At 39.1% G+C, this 27,847-nt stretch overlaps 3 protein-coding genes and 1 pseudogene across 6 annotated transcripts; 3 read left to right on the top strand and 1 right to left on the bottom strand.

Annotated features, from left to right (window-relative positions):
* The first annotated feature begins 1,008 nt into the window (after positions 1-1,008).
* LOC130740498 (uncharacterized) lies at positions 1,009-6,576 on the top strand. Its single transcript, XM_057593135.1, has 5 exons — positions 1,009-1,111; positions 1,321-1,512; positions 2,551-2,628; positions 2,738-2,926; positions 3,230-6,576. Exons 1-5 carry the CDS (start codon positions 1,009-1,011, stop codon positions 6,574-6,576), a joined length of 3,909 nt encoding a protein of 1,302 aa, XP_057449118.1.
* Positions 6,577-12,646: 6,070 nt separating this feature from the next.
* On the bottom strand, positions 12,647-16,081 carry LOC130734714 (uncharacterized). 4 transcript variants are annotated; one of them, XM_057587200.1, is made up of 5 exons: positions 15,586-16,081; positions 14,581-14,709; positions 13,751-14,371; positions 13,506-13,643; positions 12,647-13,425 (listed from the first exon to the last, which is right to left on the bottom strand). In XM_057587200.1, the coding sequence occupies exons 2-5, from the start codon at positions 14,653-14,655 to the stop codon at positions 13,279-13,281; spliced, it is 981 nt and encodes a 326-aa protein (XP_057443183.1). In that variant the 5' UTR covers positions 14,656-14,709; positions 15,586-16,081; the 3' UTR covers positions 12,647-13,278. The 4 variants fall into 4 exon arrangements, with proteins under 4 accessions (XP_057443183.1, XP_057443184.1, XP_057443182.1 ...); XM_057587201.1 differs by having other exon boundaries at positions 14,581-14,721; XM_057587199.1 differs by having other exon boundaries at positions 14,581-16,081.
* Positions 16,082-17,989: 1,908 nt separating this feature from the next.
* On the top strand, positions 17,990-24,773 carry LOC130734760 (NADPH-dependent diflavin oxidoreductase 1-like; annotated as a pseudogene).
* Positions 24,774-26,106: 1,333 nt separating this feature from the next.
* Positions 26,107-27,404, top strand: LOC130731948 (uncharacterized). Its single transcript, XM_057584105.1, has 3 exons — positions 26,107-26,348; positions 26,509-26,533; positions 27,001-27,404. The coding sequence occupies exon 3, from the start codon at positions 27,023-27,025 to the stop codon at positions 27,227-27,229; it is 207 nt and encodes a 68-aa protein (XP_057440088.1). The 5' UTR covers positions 26,107-26,348; positions 26,509-26,533; positions 27,001-27,022; the 3' UTR covers positions 27,230-27,404.
* Positions 27,405-27,847: the final 443 nt, after the last annotated feature.

The following is a 27,847-nucleotide window of genomic DNA, read 5'->3' on the forward strand; positions in this document are numbered from 1 at the left end:
CTATCTTTGCTTTTTAGTCAAATACTTCTAAGTAATTTTAGTTTAATTTTTCGAAGTTAACTTTTTTTTGAACGCTTAGTTTTTGTTTAAAGATCAAATAATTAACGGTAACAAAATCAAATAATTCAAAATGAGTTTAATAGTTATACACTGTCAGTGTAAAACATTTTTACACAGACGTCCGATAACTGAATGTCATGTCACATATTAAATGCATTTATGTCCCTTTTTATTTTAATTAAATTAAAATCATATTTTCTGATTTGACAACATATTATTAGGTGCATGAGTAAGAAATATTTACACTGAAGGTGCATTACCATTAAATTCATCATTTAAATATATTTTTTATGTTCTCCTAAAATAATAGACAGTTGATTAGAGGGTAGAGGACTAGAGGTTAAAGGAAGAACTTTACTAAAACTTGTAGGTTAAAATGGAAAAAAAAAAACGGTATAATTGTGAAGATAAGTTTATTTTCCAAACACTTCTATTTTGGGTAAATAGCCAACTTGGTCCCTGAAAGTGTCAGCCGCCTTCAACTTCGTCCCTAAACTTTTAAAATGACGCCCGTGGTCCCTGAATGTGTCATTTCTCCTTCATCAGAGGTCCTTGGGTTAAAAAATTCTCACGCCGTTAATGGAAGCAACAGCTGACGTGACATTTGAACATAAGGAATGTTTGGGAATGGTTCAATATAGTCCTTGAAAGTTTAGAAAGTTTTAAAAACTTCAATTTAGTCCCTATGGTTGAAAATAATTCTTTTTCTCCCCATCTTCCTCTACCTCTCCCCACTACCATCACCATCTCTCCATCTCCATTTTCTTCATCCTTCTTCTTCTTCCCCCCACCCTCATCGCCTCCCTCTCACGCTCTTCCTCACCCCAAATCCTGTTCATCGAAGCCAAAACCTTCGTTTCCACCATTGACTAGTTCTCCTTCTAGGGTTCCTACTACATCCCTACCTCAGTTCTAAGTTGCTAGAACATATTTTCGTGTTCTTCTCTGATGACTGACGAATCTCCATTGCTTGATTTTGTTCCAGATCTAGTTGAATCGCGATCTCACAGCTATGATTCTGAGCTCTACTCACTGAAATTGTACACTTCAGGTTTTGTTTCTATTTTCACTACTGATCCTCATTGCTGAAATTGTCCACTTCAGGATTTGTCCACCAATTGCAGAATTCAAAGAAACTCAATTTGAAATCCTTAGATGCCACCTGAAAGCGATTTTGCAAAAAAAATTTGATGCATCCAATTCATGTCATTCCAACTAGGTTAGTTCAATATTTTGTTTGCGTGTTTGATTTTTTGTTAGTTTTGGCACTCATGCCTATGTTAAATGTGTTTTGGTACCTTTCCAAGGTTTTATTTGCTGAAAAAGGACTTGTTCAAGCAGTGGAGGGAAGGTACACCGTTCTTGCTGGTATAACTTTGACTTGTTCAACAATACTGGCATTACCTAATTGGGCAGTGAGTTTGATGGCAATGGAAATGATTCTCAAAGAGGGTTAAATTTATGGGTTCAAGTTTATTTCTTGATTTTGTGATTTTGGGTTGAAGGATTTGATTTTTGGAAGGAAAAAGGGTTGGGGTGAGAGAGAGTGTGAGAGGGAGGGGATGAGGGTGGGAAGAAGAAGAAGAAGGATGAAGAAGATGGAGATGGAGAGAGGATGATGGTGGCTGGGAGAGGTAGAGGAAGATGGGGGAGAAAAATAATTCTTTTCAATCATAGGGACTAAATTGAAGTTTTTAAAATTTTCTCAACTTTCAAGGACTAAATTGAACTATTTACAAACATTCCTTACATTCACATGTCACGTCAGTTGTTGCTTTTCAAAAAAAATACGCCACGTCACTTTTCCGTTAACGGCGTGAGGTTTTTTTAACTCATGGACCTCTGATGAAGGAGAAATGTCACTTTCAGGGACCACGAGCGCCATTTTGCAAGTTTAGGGACGAAGTTGAAGGCAGCTGACACTTTCAGGGACCAAGTTGGCTATTTACGCCTTCTATTTTGATGAACTAAAATATTTATAAACTAATATTTTTTACGAAAATTTGTAAACTAATCAAAAACGATATTGGTAGAAACAATTTGTCAAACAAGTTTTCGCAGCCACCCCTTGCCCAGCCGCTCGGAAACCTCCGTTGTACCATCGACGTCGTCACTCACTCCTCCGACGTGCCACCGCCAGGGGCGGAGCCAGAATATAATTGTGGGGGTGACTAAAGACCAAATGATATGTTGCTTAAAAAAATTCAAATTTCCACATGTATAATATATTTGTAGCAAGCTTGGCAATATTAAAGGAAAACCAAAGACTATTCTCAATGATGAAATAATTTGTAGCAAATATTGGTTTGAAGTACCTTATACCTCTTTTCATTATACTTAATTTTAATTAACTTTTTAATAATGGTGGCTAATTATTGTAAACTGAATTACTATTAGCAATTTAAAAATAAGTATCATATATATATTTAGTGTTGCAACTTAAAAATAAGTATCATAATCAGTTACAAATTCGTAGTCAACCTGATACAGGAAATGATGTCATGGAGCTGACTATGGTTGCATTTAATGAATTGAATCAGCTTAATGCTACAACGGAAGCAGAGGATGGTCAGAACAAAATCTCAACCGCTCTCAATGACCAGCAAAATAATTGAGGCGGGGTCCCAGGGAAGTATTCCCACCAGTAATAAAATTGTTTTAATGATTGGTTTTGAAGAATTTAAAATTTTTTCTTGGAATATTAGAGGTGCAATGCATGATCATGGGAAGCTTGCTATGAAGGATTTTATCCACAGCAAGAAGCCTGATGTGGTGATCCTACTAGAGACCAAGTGCCAGTTCAAAAGATTGAAGAGATTTTGGGACTCCTTGGACTTTTTGCCCATCTTCATAGAGGAAGCAAGAGGTTTCAGTGGTGGCATCTGGGTACTTGCGAATAAGAAAACAAATATGTCTTTCCGCCTGGTGGAGTCCCATCAACAGATAGTTACATTTGAGATTTGGAAAGAGAACCTCTCTTGGGTCTGTAGTGCGGTGTATGCTTCCCCCATTCCGGCCCAGAGAGAGTTCTTGTGGAACCATCTAATCAATCTGTGAGACACCATAGTCCTTCCTTGGCTCCTCTTAGGGGATTTTAATGAGATTACTCTCCCTTCGGAGGTTCGGGGTGGAGACTTTCACCTTAACAGGGCGTAGTTCTTTGCTTCAGTGCTGGAAAGATGCAACCTCATTGACCTGGGAGCTGTGGGGAGACAGTTTACTTGGTCCCGGAGAGTGAACAACAGAATCATACTATCCAAGCGTTTGGATAGAGCAGTGGGAGATGCAGATTGGAGAGTGGAGTTTCAGGATGCGTTTGTGGAGGTGTTGAATAGAGTTCATTCAGATCACAATCCTTTGCTCCTTCATTGTGGCCCTATTAGGAGTCAGATGCTGGACCGTCCCTTCCGCTTCAATGCAGCTTGGTCCGACCACTCTCAGTTTGAAGTGGTGGTGGAGAATGCTTGGAGATCTGGAGATGAGGACATTATCATTAAACTCGATAGAGTAAGGGAGGCATCCCAAGATTTCAACAAGGAGGTCTTTGGAAACATCTTTAGAAGGAAGAGACACGTGGAGGCGCGGCTTAGGGGAGTCCAAAGGGAGCTGGATTCTCTAGTAACCTCAGACCTTGTCCTATTTGAAGCTGATCTCCAGAGGGAGTACAAAAGTATTCTGAAGCAGGAGGAGCTTTTGTGGTTCCAGAAGTCTAGGGAAAACAGGGTTCAATATGGAGATCGTAACACAGCATATTTTCATACTCAAACCGTCATTAGAAGAAAGCGGAACCACATTCACCGGCTTAAAATTGGGGATGGTAGCTGGTGCTCAGATGCGGAGATTCTCAAGCATGAGGTACAAAGCTTCTTTGTTAACCTTTTTGCAGCGCCTTTGCACACCCAGGGTGCTGTTCTTAGCCACGACCGTTTCCCTAGCCTACAAGCGGAGGCGAAATTTGAGTTGATTCAACCAGTGACCAAGGCGGAAGTCAAGGAGGCGTTGATGGGGATAAAGTCATTCTCAGCTCCGGGGCCAAATGGCTTCCAACCCTTCTTCTATAAGAAGTATTGGAATCATGTGGGAGATAACCTATGGAGCTTTGTTCGCGAAGCTTTTGAGGGGAAGGTGGTGAGGGAAGAGGTGATGGAGATCCTCTTGGTGCTCATCCCAAAAGTAGATCACCCGACGGGAGTCAAGGAGTTTCGCCCCATAAGCTTGTGTAACGTCACCTATAAGCTCATCACTAAGGTGTTACTTAACAGGCTCAGACCCTTCCTCAATACCCTGGTTGGGCCAATGCAAAATAGCTTCATTCCGGGGCGAGGGACGACTGACAATGCTTTCTTGGCTCAAGAGATTATACACCACATGCACAAGTCTAAAGCTAAGAAAGGTACCCTTGCTTTTAAAATTGATTTGGAGAAGGCGTATGACAGTGTCTCGTGGGCTTTTCTGGAGGAAACTTTGGTGCTCTATGGCTTCCCTAGTATGATTGTTCGCCTCATTATGAGTTGTGTGTCATCTTCTCACATCTCAATTATGTGGAATGGGTCTAGGCTTCCGAAATTCAAGCCCGACAGGGGGCTCAGACAAGGGGACCCTTTATCGCCATACTTGTTTGTGCTTTGTATGGAGCGTTTATCCGTTTTGATTCATAACCTGGTTGATAATGGGGAGTGGAAGCCGGTGAGAATTTCCCAAGGAGGTCCCCCAATCTCTCATCTTTTCTTTGCTGATGATGTGCTGTTGTTTTGCCAGGCGACATCAGATCAGGTGAATCTTCTGGCGGCCACCATGAAATCCTTTTGTGACAGCTCAGGACTTAAGATTAACCTCCAGAAATCTAAAGCCATCACATCTAAGGGGGTTAGTGCAGAGGTCAAGGCGGAGATCTCAAGTATTGCTCCCATCCCGTTTGTGAAGGATTTGGGAAAATATTTGGGCTTTCCACTGAGAGGGGGGCGCAGTCAGAGGAGGAGCTTTGATTTCTTGATTGAGAATATCCAGAGAAAGCTTGGCACTTGGAGATCAAGTATGCTGAACTTGGCAGGAAGAGTTTGTTTGGCGAAATCTGTTATTGCCTCCATCCCAACCTACACTATGCAGGTCTTTTATCTTCCTCGCTGTGTAACCAACCGCATAAATAAAATCATGCGATCTTTCATTTGGGCTAGCAGGGCGGGCTCACGGGGTTGGAACCTTGTTGGTTGGAATAAAGTAATAGAGACTAAGGAGCAAGGTGGCATCGCCATCAGAGACACTAATCTGGCGAATACAGCTCTATTAGGCAAAGCAATTTGGAGTATTTTACACAAGCCCCGTAAGCTATGGGTGGAGGCCATGAAGCATAAGTATTTGCGTAACTCTTCTGTTTTGCAGGTTGAACCAAAAGCAACGGACTCCCCAATTTGGAAGGGGATTCTCAAGGCGCGTGACCAATTAAAGGAGGGATTCAAGTTTCGACTCGGAAACGGCGAAACATCTCTCTGGTATGGCGATTGGAGCGGAGATGGAGCGCTGGCGAGGAAGGTTCTGTATGTGGATATGCATGACGTTCAGTTATCCTTGCGTGATGTAATTTCGAATGGAAATTGGAACCTTGGCAATGTTTATACTTTAATTCCGCCAGAGTTTGTTCAGCAGTTGCATAACATAGAGCCACGGATCAGCCACAGTAGGCGTGATGTGTGGATTTGGGACAAAGGCGAGACAGGTTGTTACTCTGTGAAGGAAGCTTACCAATGGTTACATAGGTTGAAGTATCCTTTGGCGGTCGCTGGAGACTGGAGGTGGGTGTGGAGCTTGAAGGTTCCGGAACGTGTTCGCTTTTTTGTCTGGTTGGTTCTGCATCAATCAATCCAAACGAACGCGTACAGATATCGCTGCAACATGACAGCGACACCAAATTGCTCTCGATGTTCGGCGACAGAGGAGGACGCCCTTCATTGCCTGAGGGATTGCCCCCATTCTCGGGAAATCTGGATGAGAGTGGGGGTGATGGCTTGGCCGGGTTTTATGATATATGATTGTGGAGATTGGGTTCGTCGCCACGCTCAAGGGAGGAACGGTTTGCAGTTTTTGGCTGGTGTTTGGGGAATTTGGAAGTTGAGGTGCAACATGGTGTTTGAGGAGAATCCATTGCCAGTAAATGAAGCGTGGAGACGCATCTGTCACGAGCATGACGAGATGGCGAGGTTCTTGGACGGCAGCGACGAGATTGCAGATGAGGTGCGGATGGCGGCAAGGTGGGGACGGCCGTCAGAGGGCAGTGTGTCTTTGTGCGTTGATGGTGCGTTGATGGTAGCTTCCGATTGGACCCCAGGTGCATGGGTTGGGGAGGAATCGTGCGTGATTCTCAGGGGTTGTGGCAAGGTGGCTTTCACGGGTACAAGATTGGAGGAAGTGCTTTCATGGCTGAAGCAATTGCTCTTGAAAGAGGTCTGCACTTTGTGTGGGACAGGGGCTATAGACAGGTCGTTTGCAATGTTGATTGCAGAAATTTGCTGCAAGCACTAGGAGATGAGGAAAAATGTCAGCTTCTCCCCATCCTAGGTGATATACGAGAGTTGCTCCAAAGGAGGTGGGTGGTTTCCTTGTCATATGTTGGCAGAGATTGTAATGCGCCAGCAGACTGGTTGGCCAAAAGAGGAGCGTCTTCGCCGCTGGATCTTGAGTGCTCGCTGGATTCTCCGCCCTGGGAGTTAGAGGTCCTTATTTTGAGGGACCGTTTAAGCTCGTTGTAGTTGTTTTTTTCTGTAGTTTTCCGAAGGATCAAAAAAAAGTGTTGCAACATGAGTCCAAGGTGGGACGGTGAAAAACTCAAAAAATAAATAAAAATATGTATGAAGTCTCCACCCTTAGATTTTTTTTTTTGATAACAAACGCTTACAAAGAGAAACAAACCAAAGAAACTAGACCCTCATGAACAAAGTGCCCATTTGGTCAGCCCTCAACAGAGGCACAGTACCCGTCACAGGAGAATCCCAAACTGACAGCTCAAAATCAGAAGTTGCCCCAAACTTGGCGAGGAAATCCGCCACAGCATTTCCCTCACGAAGAATATGACAGCACCGCACTTGCCACTGACGCCTGAGCAGAGCTTTGATCTGCCCAATCACGGCCGCATACCGATGAAAAACGGGGTGGCACCCGCCAATCAAACCCAGAGCAACCAAGGAATCAGAGAAAAGATCCACTAAACGGTACCCACGATCCCAGCAAACTGTCAAGCCGTGGAAGATAGCTAACAACTCCGCACACAAGCTATCAGCCTCACCAACATGCCCTGCAAACCCCAAGAGCCAATTCCCGTCCACACTCCGCACAAGGCCGCCAAAACCTGCTGCCCCTGGGTTCCCCAGCGAACTGCCATCAGTATTAAGCGCAACACACCCCTCCCCAGGGGGCTGCCAGCGGACCCAACGCACCTCTGGTGGAGCAACAACCCGATGGTATGCATCGGGAATAAGCAGCCAGAGCTCCCTAGCCTCGCGGACCACCTTGTGAACAACCAACGGTTTTGCAGCAAACAAGAAACGACATCGCTCCTTCCATATAATCCAAGCTGTTGCCAAAACAATATGCAACCCAAACCCATCAAAGAGACGAAGTACCTCACCAAAACGATGCATAGAGAAAAACGCTTGAGGAAGCAGAAACCCAGTACCCCGCCAGATGCTCCGAGCACTCGCACAATCCCTAAGACAGTGTAGAAGCGATTCATCATGCATATTACAAAGCGGGCACAACGCGGAAGCCGCCAGGTTACGCTGCGACAGAAGGAGACGAGTGGGCAGAGCATCATGAAGGATCTGCCAAAGGAAAACGCGAATATTCTCTGGAGCTTGAGTCTTCCAAACCGTTGTCCAAGGCTCCCCAGCTGTACCTGTAACACCATCATACTGACGAGACAACCAGTGAAAGCCATCCTTGACAGTGTAATTCCCATTCAAGTTCTGGTTCCAAACTAAGCAATCTCTTGTATCTGGATCGAAAAAAACATGCTTAAAGGTGAGAAGGAACTGGTTAACTTCCGGAGGCAAGACAGTGTACAACAAGGACTGATTAAAAGAGCCATGTAAAAACACATCCTTCAAGGTTAACGACACATCATGAATATCAACCACTGGCACCATATGACACAACTTCCCCAACGGAGACCAACATGAGTACCAGAAAGAAGAGTTGTCGTCCCTAAACCGAACCACAAAACCCTCTCTCAGCAAATCGCGAGCCTTCAGGATGGAACGCCAGAGATATGAACCAGCACTGGACTCACAGAAAAGAATCTCAGCTCCTGCACCATGATGGCCACTAACAACACTCACCCAGAACTTATCCTCTTGTTGCACCAAGCTCCAGAGCTGCTTGCCTAACATGGCCACATTATTCATTCTAGCACTCCGCAAACCCAATCCACCATACTTCTTGGGGCGAGTCACCTTGTCCCAGGCAACCAAAGGTATACCCCGTGAGTGACCATTCCCCCAAATGAACCTACGAACCACCGCATCCAACTGATCACACACAGCCTGGGGTAGCCAATTCAGCTGCATGACATAAACCGGTATAGCAGATAACACAGATTTGGCAAGCGTAATGCGAGCCAGTTTATTCAACAAGTTGGCTTTCCAAGATGCTAACCGGGCAGTCACACGATCAACAATAAAACCAAAGTCCTCTTTCCGAACCCGACCAAGATGTATAGGAAAACCAAGATATTTACCAATGCAGTCAGTGAACGGAATAGAGGTAATGGCAGCAATGCGCTCCTTCAAAGCTCCATCAACGCACCAAGAAGCCATAGCTCGAGACTTAGAGAGATTAACCTTAAGCCCAGAAGCACCACAAAACTCCTCCAACACTCGATATATGTTCCTGATCTGAGCCACCTCTGCTTTTGCAAACAACAAAACATCATCAGCAAAAAAGAGATGAGAAATACTTGGCCCTCCCTGGCTAATTTGGACGGGCTTCCATCGCCCATGAAGCACCTCATGATGAATCATATGGGCTAGCCGCTCCATACAAAGCACAAACAGGTAGGGGTAAAGAGGATCACCCTGGCGAAGACCCCGCGTCGCACTAAAAGGCGTAAGACGGTTCCCATTCCAAAGGAGAGAAATTGAGGAGGAAGTGACACAGTGCATGATCAGGGCAACAATGGGAGGAGGGAAACCAAAATCCACCAGGGTTCGCTCCAAAAAAGGCCAGCTCACCTGATCATAGGCTTTCTCCAAATCCAACTTAAAAATAACATTCCTGCTCCGGTGTAACGCCCCGAATTTCGGGTGTCACTTTAGTAACCTATCAAAGTAAATATGCAATATTTTCCAAAAGAATGTATAAACACTAGTATATTTTTTTTTCTTTTCAAATGTATTTCCAAAACATGTCATGCATACTCTCAACTACAAAACCTGACCAATAGAAACAACTCAACAAAAAACCTATTATGCAATGACACCATAAATCCGACATACTCCCTACGATCTCCACATCGAGGAACCGCCGGAAAGCAAAGCATCGGAACCTACCCGGAAACTCAAATATAAATTCCTAAAAATGATTAGTTGAGCTTAAACCAATGACGGTAAGCTCTCTAACCCAAGGCTCTAGCCTTAAACCCGACTCTACTCTTCATGTCCTCCACTAATCTTCAAGTCTTCAGCTCCGACTCGTACAGAAGTCAAGCTTCATCGAGGGTTCTCCATTGCCTAATAGCGTTAAGCGCCCAAACAACAAATAGCAAATAGAAAGGGTTAACTCCATACAACTACCACGTAAAAAGAGAAAATCATGCTATTCAAATTTAAGTGCATACATGGCACATAAGCTATCAACTTAGTTCAAGATAGATGACAACATATATCCAACAACATAGGGTCAAATCAGATATCAACAACATAGATTTAATCAGATATCAGCAACATAATAACATATTTAAATCAAATAACAATAACCTCAACAATATAACATTTAATCAGACATCAACAATCCTCAACAACATAACATCAAATAATATATCAACCAAAACATCAGAAGCAAATATTATTGCCCTATAATGCAACTATATGCTGCAACCAAAATGGATCAATCAATAATGTCTCGCAAGACGGGATAGAGCGGGAAACGGACTCCCCTGAACTATCACCAAATAACACCCATAAAAGACGGGACAGACGGAGAACCGAACTCCCCTGAATGCCACTTAATAACGCCCATGAAAGACGGGACAGACGGAGAACCGAACTCCCCTGAATGCCACTTAATAACGCCCATGAAAGACGGGACATTCCTGTGAAAATATCCACTCCACTACCACTTTAGGACATCTCGAAAGATGGGACGATCACGTGGGACAATCACCACCACACCGCCACTTTATAACGCCTTAAAAGACGGGACAATCACGTGGGACAATCACCACCACATTGCCACTTCAAGTTCAAGCCCTAAATGCCAAGTCAATCAACAACTCCCAAATCCAATAACCAAGTCAAGTATCAACAATAACCATGTCATATCCACTAGAAAGCAGTAATGACAGAAACCAGTAAACGGTCGAAGCCTCCCAGAAAACGGAGACACACGTCTCAATAAGTTCACTCGGCCGAAGCCTTCAGAAAACATTTGGCACAAGCCTCAGAAATAGTCAACATAAGCAAGCATACAACATTGCAAGCATAATAATCATAATCCAATGCCAATCAATATAAACATCTTAATCTCAAACGCATGCAGTGCGATAAAAGCAGGCAGGACTCAAAGACGCGCTAAAACTGAGTTACCCTTACCTTAGCCAATTTTCTTCCTAAACGGTGACTTCATTTCGATCACATCTTTGCTTTCTCGTGTCTTCTTGCTTCCTTTTATTATTTGGCTTCGTCGCCAAGCGCTCACGTTATTCGTACCCTTCATAAGCACACTTAACGAAATCACCCACTAAATCAAGGTCTTAACTACGACTTTAGACAATTGACCCGAAGCACACGCAATATAAACGACTCTTTCTCAGTCAACAGTTACAACAAAATAATAGAGTACATATCTCTTTTGAAATTTAAATCATTTTGTAAAATAAATCAAAACTCTTCACTAATCAACTTTTAAACTTCGATTTTCACAATAACCACGAAAGGGTTTATTTTTCTTTAAAACTTGCTTGTCTGAAGTTAAAACATATACAAAGGTTGAAGGCTTACGAAATCCAAGTTCTGAAACTTGTCGGCGAAGAGTCGCCAGAGAAAGTTGCGGCTCATGGGGTTGACGGATGAACTGTCACCGGAGACACAAAGGAAGGTTGTACCTTCATCCTTTCGCGGCCAGAAACTCAACGACGCTGTCTGTTACCCCAAAGAGTCGATGGTTTGCCCAGAAAGTTCAGCCGAAGGTCGACGGTGGTCGTCGGGGTCGTCGAATAAAATGACCCAAATATGAAATTGAAAATAGTGGTTTTCTCTCCTCATGGCAAGGATCGTAGCAGTATGCTCCGTTTTTCCATCAATCGCCGGAGTTGACCGGAAAGAGCTCCCGAAAGCGGCAGCGGCGGCGGTCGACGGTGGCGGAACGACGATCCGGAATATGGGTTTTGTTGTGGACGCCGCAAGGGTTCCAACGGTACTAACCTCGCTGTGGGCGGAGGTCCGAGTACACCGGAATCGACGGCAGAAGTTGACGATGTCGGCGGCGTCGGCGATGCCGTTCTCCTCTGTTCTTCGTTGCTTCCATGGAGATGGTGCTTTTGGCCATGGGGAAAGGAGATTGTGGTGATGGCTGGTGCTTTGTTTTGGGTGGAGAAAAATGATCCATGGTGGTGGTTCCTTGGAGAAAAGAAGAAGAAGCTTTGTGATGGCTTCTTTGTGGCTTGTGCGTGAAGGAGAAGGAGGGACGGTGGAGGCTGGATTCCTCATGGTTGTTGCGGTCATGAGGAGGAGGAGTGGTCTCGTGGTGGTTGTGGCACTCGGCCATGAGAAAAGAGGAGTGGCCATGGAGGTGGTTGGCTTCCATGGTTGTTTCATGGTGGAAGATAAGAAGCATGGTGATGGGGATGGAGTTGTGTAGCTGCTGCAAGTGAATGGAGAAGAAGATGATGGTTGGGGTGCTGCCATGGTGGTTCGTCCATGGTGAGAGGAAGGGGGACATGGTGGTGTGTTCAGCCATGGTGGAGAGGAAAACGTTGATGGTGAGAGGAATGGGAAGGCATGGGGCTGGTTCCATCGAGAGAGGGAGGCACGATGGTGGTGGGAAGAAAATAGAAAAGGTGTGCGTGCTGCAGCTTTTGGAAAATAAACAGAAGAAGAAGTAGAAAGAAAAGGAGAAGAGGCTGATCAGGCAGGTTGTGATGTGGCAGAGGTGGAAATGGAGAGGGACACTATTCAAGGTGTGTATATAACATTTCCTATGAAATATAGTTGTCCCACAATGTGGTATTTGAGTCATCTAAGTGGATAAGGTTAATCTGAAATTGACTATAAAAGGATGGGTAGTTCAGGTTCAAAACATGGGTATATATTTGTACAATTGGTTACCAAATCAGATATAAATAAATTATGATAGATAAAGATGTTTTTAATTTTGAAGTAGATTAAGAGCCTGTAATCTTGAAGTAGATTAAGAGCCTGTAATCTCAGTGGCACATAACAAAGTATCAATTACATATACTTGGGTAGTAATGTTTGACTTTGCGGGTAGTTGCTCTTAATAAAGGCTACAAATATATGTCTAAAACACATGAATAGGATTAGGACTCCTATTCTCAATGGACATAACAAAACCACCATAGATGGTGCATCTACATAGTACATCAAAGTTACCCCATTAATTAACAAAGATTTTCTACTTAAAACATTCTCTTCAATAAAGAACTTAACAAAAACCGTTACAAGTTTCCAGCTTTAACCTCCTTGCCCTTGTTGCGTCTCCTCTGATATGTAGTCCAAGGTGATCTAGTTACTGCACTTTCTATGCGCTTTCTTGGTTCATCCTTAAGACGTGTGTATATGTTGGATATTACTTGCAGATTTTGTTCCTCAATGTGGCATTCATCATGATCTTTGGCCGAACTACGATTATCGTCACACCATGTGTTTGCTTCATCCTCACATGTGTAATTAATAGTTTGTGGGCTTGACTCAACCGTTGGTTGAAGAACTTGCTTAATCATCATGAAATCATTTTGAATAAAAGATATCATTTCCTTAATCTCCTTGTGTGCAACTATGACCTGATGTTTACATGTCTCTCTCTCTCCGCATAAAAATTCAGCTTGTGCCTATGGGGAAACCCGCTTGGTGCCTTTTGCATTGCTTCCATCACAACATCATACTGTAGCTCTTCACTTGTGGCAGCCAACTTCTCAAGTACCTGTCAATGAATATACAAAATCAAATATTTCTTATAGTATTACCCCGATAATTTTAAAATTTACTGAATTGCATTCTTACACGATTGTCTTCAAATGCTTTCAGTATTTTATCCTTGCGCATTGCAACATTTTGCCAACGTAAAAATCGCGGAAATGACCGTATGGTACCAGTACATATAGGTCTTCCACGCAAGAACATGTGCTCCAAAGCCCAAATCTATATCAGCACCAGAAAATCATTTAGTTAAATGAAGAAATGCAAATAAAATATTTTAAACAACCATAACAAATTTTAGCAATAATAATAAACATACTATAAAGTACCTGTAATATGGCTGCACAACCGGTTATCCTGACAACTGATTTATTCTTTGACTTATTCAAGCATTTTGCACAACGACTCAAGCTTAGAACCAAGGTATCATAAACAGCAACACCCCAACTATATTCTTGCAATGAATTTAGATTATCTAACATTCGCAACAAACAACTGGTTGAACTCTGCGGGAAATAAAACGTTGCAAACACAAGAAGGATATATAGCCTACAAAAGTCATCAACCTTGTCATCACTTTTATGCCTCCTTAGTTGCTTAACTATTGTCTTAACTGTTATTTCTTCCCCCTTAAATAAACCTTTGGTATGGCATTCAGCATCTTCATCTCCATTGTAATTCACATTTAGTCCAACTAGACGCAATCCTAGTGAGAAACATACATCTAGTGGAGTAAAAGGCACTACATTATCTTGTATTTTAAAACCGAAACGGTTCTCCTCCCACCGACTCTCTAAGTTAGACAACAATATGCAATTGGTACGTAATTTTTCGGGCATTTCCATTAATGAGTGAAACGGGGTTCTCTGAATTCGAGACCTTTGGGCATCTGTTAGATGCTTATTCACCTTAACAAGCCACTTTGTCTTACAAGTGTGCCTAAAACGTACCTGGAAAAAAAATGAAAATGCATGTTCAATTTTGGTGTTCATGTTTTGTGAAATATAAGTGTACTTTCAAGCAAAATAAGAAAGTACCACGAGACTTATTTTAAAAACTAACAAACTCCACGGAAACACAAAGGAATGTTGAATGAGGACAAAACAAAAATTAATTGAAGCAGGATGGTAGAGAAAACCCAATCAAAAGCAAAACTCACCATATTTTGCATAAATGGGTGAGTGGATGCAGCTGGGCTTGGTGTGGGAGGAGGAACAACAGCAAATTGAGACATGTATGAGTCTTCACCATAAGGAATCTCAGAAAGCACATGTGCCAAACATGGTTTCTGAAGAAAATACTAGGAGCATTTTACAAGCGGAATCAAAATCAGTGCCTCTTAATGGACACAGAACATGTTAGAACTGGTAATGCAATTTCACACAAAATCACTATACAATAGACTCAAAGCTCTCAACCAGTAACAATGGAGATTCTAGTTTGAGAGAAACTGAAAACAGAGAATGAACAAGAAACTTCTGGAAGGAAGGAAACCCCTAACTGATTCCACAATCAGTTCTAACCAATTTCTATCTACCAGAAGAATGCTAACTGAGGAGTTAAGTTAATCCTCCAATTTATAGTATATCCTAACCCTAACCATTAACTGCAGTTAGTTAATCCTCTTTTATTTAACACTAACTGTCAACTACAGTTAGTTAACCTCACTAGTGCCAGCTTGGTGCCTCACATATACATGCTTGATAGGAGGTTTCTCTGGCCTAGATACAGTAGCAGCTCTATCAGAACATGTGATAGATGCGCATGGATATCATGTACACAAACTTATTGATCCAGAAAGTAATGAGGAATGTTCAAATCCATGGGTACAAAAAAAAAACAGCACCCAAATGTGCAGGGGAGGTTCTCTAAACCCATATCAATACAACTAAATCAATCCAGCTAATTCACCCAAAGAAAAATACCCACAAGAAATAAAAAGAAAATTTTACATCACCCAAATGAAACTAATTCAATACAACAGAAAATTTATTCAGGGGAGGTTCTCTAAACCCATATCATAATTATTCAGGGGAGGTTCTCTAAACCCATATCAATCCACCAAAATCAAATTTCTCAACAAATACATGCATTTGGGGGAAAATAATCAGGCCCAGACGTTGATTTTGATTGGAAATAGATACAATAACAAGCACCATCATACCTTGTTTCTCAAGGGGGAGAAAGGGTGGTTCTGAACTAGGGAAAGAGAGAGTGAGGGCGAGCCGCGGATGGGACGAGGGAGGACCGAACCCAGCGACAACGTGGAAGACCGATCCGAGCGGAGGGGACTTGCTTTATTGGGGGCGACGGTGGCTGAGCAAAATGGTGGGGGAGACGGTGGGTGAGCAAGAAAACCCTAGAGGTGAAGATGAGAGAGAGGCTGCTGTCTAATGAGAGAGAGGCTGCAAGCAAAATTTCGTTTGCCCCCTTTCAATTTTCCAATCTCTCTCATCCAACTTGATTTTACCTCTCTCATCCAACCTGTAAGCTGACATGGAAAATGCTCAACAGATGCTTACGTGGACAAGGTGGAAATGGAGAGGTTTACTGTAGAAGGTGTGTATATATCAGGACTGGCATAACATATATAGAAGAAGAAGTAGAGAATGGGTCTGCAGAAGAAGGAAGAAAAATGAAAAAGTGAAATGAGAGAGAGAGGGATGTCGACAAAGTGAGTGAGGGAGGATAAAGATGTTTAGATATTTAGGAAAGATATTTTGTAAACCGGTATAAATTGATTTAGACACTGAAGAATTTAGCTCACAGAGTTAAGAGAAAAATATGTAATGGATATATAACTATACTAAAAATTATGAGAGACTCTATGAAATAATGAAATGTAAATTTGAATCATTTTGAGCAAAATAAAATGATCCATGGACAAGAAATGAGTAGAAATTGAGCTAAAGAATAACTGTGAGACAATTAGAACAAAAATAACGTCATCATATTATGCGTATAAGCTTAGTATAAATTATAAGAAAATGACAATAGTACTTATCATCATTTGAGAGAAAAAGACAACTGTCAGATGGCTCACAAAGCGTTGAATTGAGCTTAGTGAATAAAACAAAAGTTATGGCTTATTAAAAATAAGAAGACTAATGATATTATCATTTAAATAATTTCCTTGATTCGTAATAACAATCAAGTCAGGAAAATAACTTTAAAATAATAGAATATAAACACTCAATTATTTAATATAATGAAATTAAATAAATAAACTAGTTATTTATTTCGGGGTCTTACATCCGGCGCTTCTTATCTCGCATGAAATGAGCTACTTCCTGCAGAATAATGACATTATCTGAGGGTCCACCCTTAGATTTGAATAAAAGAGTAGTTTTTATTGAGATTTTATGAAAATAAGAATTGAACACATTTATATAATGAAATTACATAAATAAGTAACTACATGACACATGAATCCCATATTTACGATGAAACAAAACAAACACTGTTATCATCTTCTTATTTTTAATTAAATAATTAATAGTTTACATAGTAATTAGTTATTATTATTATCTTTCTTAAAGAATACCTACCAAAAAAATATTTCTTAAAGAATAGGGACGGAACAGCACCAGGCCGTAAGGCCCTGAGACAAAAAGGGCTAATAGCCCAAATCTCAAATTGACCAATTCTTATAATAATATTTTAATATAGAAGCAAAAGAAATAGTAAAAATAAAACCTAAAAGAAAGATGGGGAGAAGTTGGGCGCCGCCTAGCAGAGAAAGAACTCATAGAAGGGGTTGGTCTCACACTCTCACTTACAGATATACTAGTTTTATACACGTGCCTTGCACGAGAATTTATTCTCGATTATTTTTATTAAAAATTTGTTTTTAATGTTAGTTTATTAAATACAGTTATGTTCTTTGTTTTTTTTAATAGAATTTTGGGTGTTATTTTGTTAGTTTAATGTATAGGTTTATTGTACTAAAAAATGATCACTTGTTCTGTAGTTGTTTCATATCAATTTGTTTTTGGGTGAATAACACTTATATATTACTCTGCACGAAGATTTTCAAACAAACAGCGATTTATTGAAAAATTGACAATCGTGATAAATATATGAAATATTAAAAATTGTCAAAATGAATCAAATTGACCACCGAGGTCAATATACCCAAAAAAAAGTAAAAATTCTCAATGTGGATAAAGAAATACAAAGCAAAGTTTAGCACAAAAGGATATCTATGCGTAAGCAACATTAAAGGAATGGTACTACATCTTCTCCACCTTAATCTTCTTCATCATATGTGCACTTATAAATTGGATTTGAATTTTGAAATAATTTGTGGGTCCATGCAAATTTTCAGTCCATTAACTGCTGATTTAAACCACTTTCCGAATCTATCTTTTCCTTCGACCTTGAAAAGAAATTCCTTGTGCACCAAATCAATAATTTCTTTTGGTGGGTGTTCTATGCGGCCGTTCTAGAATTTATTTAAAATAAAAAATGAAATAAAAATCAGATTCTGGTTGTCCCTGTTTATATATTTAAAAAATGAAACATGACCAGGGTTGTTATATTTTTATATCATATCAGTAATTCTCATAACAAAATCAGATTCTGGTTGTCCCTGTTTTCTCTTCAGCGTTCAGCGTTCTGCACTGTCCTTGGCAAGTGCTGCGCTGCTTTGCTTTGCTTCTGCCCTTTCCTCTTCTGCCTCAATTTTTTCTGCTTGATAAATTCTAAAAAGCCAGGGGTGACTAAGCAGGCGACCATCAAAGTCGTCACCTAGGCGCCGCGCTAGATTCGCCGAGCTCTAGCCACCACTGTTGCCGGCTCTTTCCACTATCTCTCATGTCGGTCCCATTGATGCTGCAAACCTTCAACTGGTTTTGAATAAATCCTTCCTTCAAATCGATTGTATTCTGCTAATTCTTTCAAACTCAATTCCTGTTTCAATCAGAAGCAGCAGCATGCAACAAAAGCATAAGCTGCTCATACTCTATGCAACACAGACCGGCAATGCATTGGACGTAGCTGAACGTCTTGCTCTCGAGGCCGAACGCAGAGCCTGCCCCGTCAACCTTCTCTCTCTCGATCGATATGATCCTGTATGTAATCAAACTTTATCTATCATTTCAGTGTTTTCAGGTGATTTACACTTCTGGGGTGTGCCAAAAACTTCTATTTTGCAATGGAAGTTGAAATTTTTGCTAATGGTTTGCTTGCTTGTTGTGTTGCAGAGTTTGTTACCACAAGAGGAGGCTGTGATTTTTGTGGTTTCTACCACTGGCCAGGGTGATGCACCTGATTCCATGAAGGTTACTTATAAGGGTCTTTTACATACTACTTTTTTTTTTGTTTTTTTGTGTGCCATTGTTTGAGGTTGTTTTTAATCTGTTTTTTTTTTTTGCTGATTCTTCTTTTGTCTATGCAGGTGTTTTGGAGGTATCTTCTTCAGAGGAACCTAAGCCAGCACTGGCTGAAAGGGGTTCATTATGCTGTTTTCGGCTTGGGAGATTCTGGTTACCAGAAGTACAATGTAATCATGTTTATTGACTTCTGACTTTTTGTGTTTGAGTAGTTCCCTATTTTATTTCGATACAATATTTTAAAACTTCTTGAGTGCTGGAATTTTTGTACATCTTGCTGTTGGATAATTGTGACCAAAATAGGCACTGAATGATATTGAAAAATGACCAAGTAACCCTAAAATTTTGATGGATATTACTGTCTTGGCTGATATGTTTATTTTTATTTGGTTGATGTTTTGGATCAAAACTCACATGTGAACCATTGCAGTTTGTTGCAAAGAAGCTGGATAAAAGATTAATGGACCTTGGAGGAAGGGCTATTCTTGAAAGAGGCTTGGGAGATGATCAGCACCCTTCAGGGTATGCTTGTGAAATATGAAAAGCTTTGATATGATGAGATTATTGATTTATCTAGAAAATCCTGTGTGAACATTGTTTCTTTTTTTCAATGATTAATTGATATTCATTCAAGCATGACAATACTTCTCTGCTCTTTGACAAATGCTTCCTTTGACATAAAACATATTATCTAGGCATGGAGAAAATCATATTACTAGTATTCTTGTCTGCATTCTACATCGACCAATTGCACCAAATTCTAAAAATGGTGCATGCCAGAGTGTTGCCAAATCCTTTAAATCTTACCAGCTGAATTTTTTTAGAGTAGTGGAACTCGCCTAGGGCTCACTCAGGACTCCAACTAACTTGTTTTATAGGAAAATAGCATCCTTAGATGGTAGGACTAGAATTGTAACTGTAATCATTTTTATTTATTCTTTAAGGTCAGAATGGAGAAAACATGGATTGTTTGACTGAAGTTCTATATGAATTTACCTGTATGATTTCTGTATTAGTGCTTGTTACTACCTTCTTTGGAGAATTCGGTTATATTTAATGGTTACCTTATTCTTTGTAGTTAATACTTTTCCTGATAAAATTATTTTGTTGATAATTAAAATTCATATTTTCTTCTTTGTATATTGTCGTATACAATGATTTTTTAAAGTGACTAAAGAGTTTATGATTATTTGCAGCTATGAAGGCTCTCTTGATCCTTGGATGTCTTCTCTGTGGAGAATGTTAAATATGACTAAACCAGAATTCTTACCAAATGGCCCAGATGTTGTGATTGAAGATACAGTATTGATTGACCGACCAAAAGTCCAAATCACATAACACAACATTGAAAATGTTGAGCTTGGGTCACATTTTTCTACTGCCTCAGGTATCCCAATGATAGAGTTCACTGTTGGGAGAGAAAATGGAAATAGTGATTTGCTAGAACTGATTGTGTGATTCAATCTCACTGGTGCTTCTGATTACAAGTACTTATAGAATGCTTCAGCTTGCTGAGCAAGCTATGCGTCTAAGAAACTGCAATAGTGATAACTAACTACATCGGTACGATAATAGATGCATAATTCAATCTTCATAACTGAACATATTTAAAACACTAACTATCTAATACTCTGTCACCCAAAGTCGTTAAATTCTTGGTTGACTTGTAGTGTTCCCTTAGTAATTATTTTGTGGCAACACAGGCAGTATTTGTATGTATCTTACTTTTGTTGTCTATGATTTACCACTTTGAATAGGATGCATATTATATGCAACTTTTCATTAAGTTATGAACTAGCACAAAATGGATAGAACCTTTTGCTCTCATCCCTTTACATAGTCATTTTCTGCTATCTATAGCAAGTAATTAGCTGTGGGATGTGAGTTTGTTTGAATTACTTGTGGTAAAAAGTCTTTTAAGTTATTGGTGTTTGACATGCAAAGAGCATCTTAATTCCTGTCATATTTGAGCTATCATCTTACACCTTTATATATATTATTTTATTGGTGTTATCTCTAATTATATATTTAGGGTGTAAGAATGCTTCTTTGGTGTTTCCGTTGCAATACTTAGCATGGCTCATTATAGTTGAGTTGTAGCTGTAAGAGTTTGATTATGAGTTACACTTTTTTAGCTTCATTGTTGAATGTTGATATGAAAATTTTAGCTGCTCTTTTTGTATTTGACTAGATTAACATATGACTCTTTCAGATTTAACATGTCTTGATGCTCAAATTGGGAGTGCTCGTTCAATGCATCCTGGAATATCATCTTCCCACAAAAGGCCTGGCTGCTTTCTTAAGATGGTATTGGATAAGACACTATAATTTGTAGTTATGAACTATATTTATAATATGCACATTCTGCTGACAGTCATTGTCGGTAGGGGTGGTATGCAATGCCCATCTCTATTTCTATGCATTGCACTTGCAAACCTGCATAGTATATAAATCAATTCTTAAGTGAAGAATAAGACATTTGATTGTTAGTTTATATCCATTGAGACTACTCTAAAATCGAGAGTCACATTGAGAACACTATTTCTGTTCTATGTCAATCTTAGAAAGTATTTATAAGCAGTTCAACTTTGCACACACGAATAGTTGTTGGGGCTTTAACTCTTTTTATATTTGAATAAACCAACTCTTGCAAAACTTTAGGCTGCTGGATGAAGGGCGCATAAATGTTTAATATCTTACAATATCCAACATAATTATTTGTATATTTATTTGATTATGATGTTGCAGGTGAAGAATCTTCCTTTGACCAAATCAAACTATGGAAAAGATGTTCGTCATTTTGAATTTGAATTTATTTCAGATGTAAGCTATCCTATTTCTTTTTTAACCTTGCTGCACCTGTAAATAGCTGTATTAAGTTGAACTTGAACTTGCTGAGAACAGATTATAATGCTTTGGATACATCATGTGCTAAAATAGCTACCAAGTTATTCATCTTCCTCCTCTGACTTAAAAGATGCATTATGGGTTTCTTCAGGCTCTTGAATATGACACTGGTGATGTCCTTGAAATTCTACCTGGTCAAGATTCAGTTGCAGTTGATACTTTCATACGACGTTGTAATTTGGATCCTGATTCATTCATAAGTGTGAGTCTTTTAACATTAGTTAAAATTTGTTGTTCTTTGACCTTCCTCAGCATTGAGTTTACACTATAACTGTCTGGTGTACAGAAATGCATTCATATAACATTGTTTACACATTTTAGCTTCTGAAATGAACTATATGGTGTTTGTACCATTACTTAGTGCTTAAAGTATTTCAGAAGCCATGTTCTCCCTGATTGGTTTTCTTTCTAGGAATTATAGAATCTTTTAGTTGGTGGTGTCTACTTGTATTTTTCTTTCATACATGCCTTCAACCCATTGGCTTTTTTTTTTATTGAATTCATGATTTCCTTTGATGTATGCATATGTAAATTTTTCTAATGAGATGTCCCCTAAATTTCAGGTTAGTCCTAGAGAAATGGATGATCACAATGCAAATGGCTCTAGTACCCCTTTAAAATTAAGAACTTTTGTGGAATTGACTATGGATGACGGATGTAGCTTCTGCTTCCCCTCGGCGGTATTTCTTTGAGGCAAGATGCAGTATGTTTTGACTTTCCTTTTATTATGCCATTTTACAAAATTGAATTCAGTGTTCTATGTTTTTTAATTCTAACATTACTGTTCACTTTTATGTATATTAGTGCTAATTTATGAAAAACCTAATATACCCTTATCGCAATTGTGAAAAGCTGGACTCCTTTTTTCTGTTACCATACACTGTCCCTCATGTCCTACCTTATTAAGAGCTTAGCCATGATGGTACATTTATTTTTTATTCAGAAGATGTAATGTATAATGTCTTTGATATAAATTTTGTTCTGATGCATGACGACTTCTTAAGTATTGAGACAGTGGAGAAGCACGATAAGAGGAGGAAATCATTATATTTTTGTGCTTCTGCATGAATTGATAGTCTTATAACATGCTTTTTTACATGCATGTAACTTCATTAATAACTTGATGCTGCAGGTTATGAGCTTTTTTGCAACAGCTGAACATGAAAGGGAAAGACTTAAGTATTTTGCTTCAGCTGAAGGAAGAGATGACATGTATCAATACAACCAGAAGGAAAGGAGAACTGTTCTTGAGGTTAGGTCAATAGTTTGTATGCAATATATGATATTTTCTTCGTGAGTGACTTCATTGTTCTTTTTTAGCACTGAATTATGTAACTTGATTTGGAATTTTTTCTTCCTTGTTAAGAAGCTTCATATTTGAATGAAAGTGGGGTAATGGCTAAAGGGCTGTTTTTGTAGTTATGGCAAGCTATAACTATACCATGAATGTAAAAATTGAAGAAACAGTAATTAGTGATGATGGTTCTTCTCTGACTCAAATATGCTACACAAGTACATACAATAGGAGCATTTTAATAGTGTCTGTCTACCAAGATTAGAGATATAACACATAGGAATTTTAGTAAAGGTTAAAATCTTATCATAAAAGAAATCATTAGACTATGGTTTCAGTTTCAATCCTTAAATTATTTAGATGGTCCTTAATATATGCTTTTATTTTCTTGCATGTTTCATTATATCAAACTTATGGGTATATCTGTTCTTCTTTTCTTTTGGGGGTAATAGGTGTTGGAGGATTTTCCTTCTGTACAAATGCCATTTGAGTGGCTAGTCCAACTAGTTCCTCCACTGAAAACAAGAGCCTTTTCGATATCTTCTTCTCAATTAGCTCACCCTAATCAAGTACACTTGACTGTGAATGTGGTGTCCTGGACAACACCTTACAAGAGGAAAAAGAAAGGGCTGTGTTCCTCATGGCTAGCTGCATTAGATCCTCGTGATGGTATGTACTCAAAATAAATCATTTATTGCATTTTAATTTAGTGAAGTAACCACCAATTTACGATTTTGGACTCTCGGCAGTCAGAATTTCTAATTTCACGCAGTCATAAAATCTGAGTTGTTAGATCAAAGATCAGGCGACTCAAATCTTAAGCTAATCTCTACCAATCAATGTTGATAAAATATATGAGCCACCTGACCTTGATCAAATGATACAAATTCCTTGACTGTGTGAATGTGTGATTGCCCTTGCTGTTGGGAACCCAACTCCAATTTACCTGTTTATGTGCTTGATTAATTCTTGTTTTAAACAGCCGTCTACATTCCAGTCTGGTTCCTCAACAGCCGTCTACATTCCAGTCTGGTTCCTCAAAGGTTCCCTTCCAACACCATCACCATCACTTCCCCTCATACTCGTTGGACCAGGGACGGGATGCGCACCTTTTCGTGGATTTTTAGAGGAAAGAGCAGTGCAAAGTAAAACTCATTCCACTGCTCCAGTTATTTTCTTCTTTGGCTGTAGGAATGAAGATGGTGACTTTCTGTACAGAGACCTTTGGTTGACTCATTCACACAACAATGGGGTGCTTTCAGAAGCAAAGGGTGGTGGTTTCTATGTTGCTTTCTCAAGGGACCAGCCTCAGAAGGTTTATGTTCAACATAAGATGAGGGAACACAGCCAAAGGATCTGGAACCTGTTAGCTCAGGGGGCTGCTGTTTATATAGCAGGTTCTTCAACCAAAATGCCTGCAGATGTAACATCAGCTTTTGAGGAAATAATATCTAAAGAAAATGAGGTTTCAAAGGAGGATGCAGTTAGGTGGATTAGAGCATTGGAAAAGAGCGGTAAATATCATGTTGAGGCATGGTCTTAGAAGTCTTGAACTCCTGATATATTTGATGCAAAAAGGTGCAAGATGATCCAGTATTACAGTTTTTCAAGGTCCAATATGCTTACCATGGATCATATTATAGCAAATAATAGGAAACTTCCCTTTATATTTAGTGCTATTTGTATTCCTTCTCCTATCTGTCCAAACCTTAGATCTCAGAGACTACAGTTTCAACATGACTCCCATTGAGTATATATTTCTTAAAATGATTGTTATAACATGTGCTTTAAGGCAATGTTCTTGAAGAATGTTCCATATGCACTCTGGCCAAAAAAGATGGGATTAGAGTTGTTCAATGAAAAGGTCATATTCTCAAGAGGGTTCTTGTGGTATGCTTTCCCAAACCATTTCTTGAAGTTCACTGCCAAATTGCTTTAAGTAAATAAACTTATATTATCAATAATCTTGATTTTCAACTTTCTTTCTGTATTATCACTTTTTTCACCTTCTCTTTATTTAATTTTTTTTCCTACCACGTTTACTTCTAATCTCTTATCAAATAAAAGGAACTCATAAATTAATTAATTACTAATAAAATAATTAAGTAACACATGGTGAATAGTGTATACAAAAAAATTGTATGCAACATTGGCATGTACGTTTTTAACTTCCGTTTAAAAAAACTTATCCTTATTGTTAATTGACGAAAATTTCAAACTTATAAATAACATATGAAATGATAAAATATTGAAATAATGATTCTTTCACAAATAACCATGCAGAGGAATATAGAGGTAGAAAAGAAGAAAATTAAAAAGATATTTGAAAGAAAGGAGGGTGAGAGAAAGTTATTGCAATTTGTATCTAGTGAGGAGAGCGCTAGCAACACTCACTAGATGTAATATTCAAGTTAGTTAGAGAATGAGAAGTTTTTACGTACCACCAAATTACAAACTGCAAGTGCAAAGTGTGTTTTGCTATTTGTGGAGATAAAACCGTAGAGGCTACATCATGAAATATGTTACACACAATGTGCATGTATTGTGATTTAATTAGTTACTACATAACTTATACCCCTCAACCTATTAACATATTAACATATGTATTTTCATTTTCTTCACTTTGGCTTTAGTATAAGAGGGTGGAGGCGTGGAAAGGTAAGGGAGGGTTGTGTGAAGGAGGGAGGGCAACTGCGGAGGAGTGCGAATGGTGAAGAAGATGAGAGTGATCCCTAGACCCTAGAATTGGAGATTTGGAGGAAGGGTAGTTGTAACTTGTAATGAGGATATGTGAAGGGTACTTTGAATTTGAAATTTGAATTGGTGCATTTAGAGGTATTAGATGTAATGGGTGTTGTGCACTCATTTAATGATTCTTTGGAAAGTGGAAATTGAAGTAAAATGTGAGGTTTGTGAAGGGAGAAGATGACAGAACAATGTAATGCGGATTTAATGAGGAACATAGTGGGAGAGAGAAAACGAAGGGGAGAACGAATAAAATAATAAAAAATATTAAAAAAGTGACAAGTAGAGAAATCAATTAGATATAATATTATAAACTTTTAAAATGGTTCACCGGTCTTATACATTTCTTTAATATTATATTGATCGGTCACATATAATGGTTCATGAACAAATCACTTTTAAAATGGTACACCTTATAACTATTCTTTGAAGTGGGTGTTGCTATCAAATTTGTTTAGTAATATACATTTTTCACTTGTGAGAATTAAGGTAAAGGTATTGGTTGAATTTTTTATTTTTATTTTAGTGTTTGGATACTCGTTCCTTTTAAAAATGGGAAAACACAATACTAGATAAAAACGTGAAAAACTTTCTTGTGCTAACATTACAAATCAGTGTGTGTAGCGTTGTCTGTCTCTCAAACGCAAGGTAAGGTTTCATTCCTTTGAGGTTTGTTTGATTGTATGATTTGCTGTCATTTCTTTTGCTTTGCTTAAGAGTTAAGAGGATTGATTTTCTCTACTCTACACAATCAATGTTCTGATTTCATTTTCCGTGCACTTATACTGTTTGTTGAAATTCCTCACAGACTCATTCACCGCCACCGTTCGCCGGTATCTACTTTCCTCTGCTACTTCTTCTGAAATATTTGTATTCTACTGCATCATGTTTTGTATCTAGTTGAAAGAGCCCAATTTGATTGATTTCTGTGTACCCTAGCCCTAGCTGAGAGTGAGTACTCTCTGTCTCTGGAAAGGGCTCAAGTGTTTGTTCGTTTTCTGGGACATCCCTTATAACATGTTTGGATCAGCTTTTCTCTCAGAATCAATAAAGCTGCTAATGGAAGCTTCTTCCTATAGTTCATTACGACTTCAGAATCAATTGTACAAGGGTTTCCAAACATATGCACTTATTCTGTTTGTGGAAATGTTTGCTGTTTCAAGCCATGCTATTTTTTTTGGAGTTCCCTCATTAGAATTTATATTGTGTATCATTTTTACCTTATTGAACTACTCTTTGTTATCTGCACATGTGTGGTCAAGACCATATTTGTGAAATTGTGCTAACTTTTCTTTTTTAGAGATCTTTCCCCATTCACCAAGATGGCTGGAGTTTTAGGATTTGCAAGGCTTCCACCCAAGGCAAAGAATTTCGTAGTTGCCGGGGGTTTGACAGCATTTGTCTTCGGGACCTACTACTACACCATGAGAGCTGTTGGAGGTACTGATGAGCTGCAAGTAGCAATTGACAAGTTTGAAGCTGACAAGAGCAAGCAGGAGGGTGATCCAAGCGTGCCGTCAAAGGTCTAGAGATGTTTTCTTGTGGAACAAAAACAATACTTTGTGTGTATTCACTATTTTGCTTTTCAGCATCATAAGAAAAATATATTTTCAATCTAGTGCATAATAAGTTCAACCAGTTTTGTGTACAAAAACTGTGTGGTAGGGAAATTACAATTGAGGTTCTTTTTTAGCCTTGCTGAGATATTTTGTTGGCAACACCAATCTTGGATCATTATACATGTAAGTGAATCAAAGACAAAATGCCATTTCAAACTTAAAATGAAGTACTTTTAAATTTGGAAGCATATCTCTTTCATGCATGAAAGTAAAGTCATGACAAAGAACAATGTTAATTGGTATTAAATGAAACAATGAACATATAAACATTAGGGATGTGAATTTTGGCTCACCCAATATATTTGAGTTTATAGTCTATGACCTTTATGAACTTTCAAAAAAAAACCTTTATGGGAATTTTACTCTCTCCATGGAATCTGTGATACTTCTGTGTGTATTTTACTATTTTTATCAGCGCACATTTTAAGAAAGCTTGAATGTGCTTTTGGCCAATCCATATCTCTTGTATCATTGGAGTGAATATGTTTTTGACCAATTTGAACGTAAATACAAACACACAACATTTCT

The sequence above is a fragment of the Lotus japonicus genome, chromosome 1 (genome assembly GCF_012489685.1).
Source record: "Lotus japonicus ecotype B-129 chromosome 1, LjGifu_v1.2".
Lineage (NCBI taxonomy): Eukaryota > Viridiplantae > Streptophyta > Magnoliopsida > Fabales > Fabaceae > Lotus > Lotus japonicus.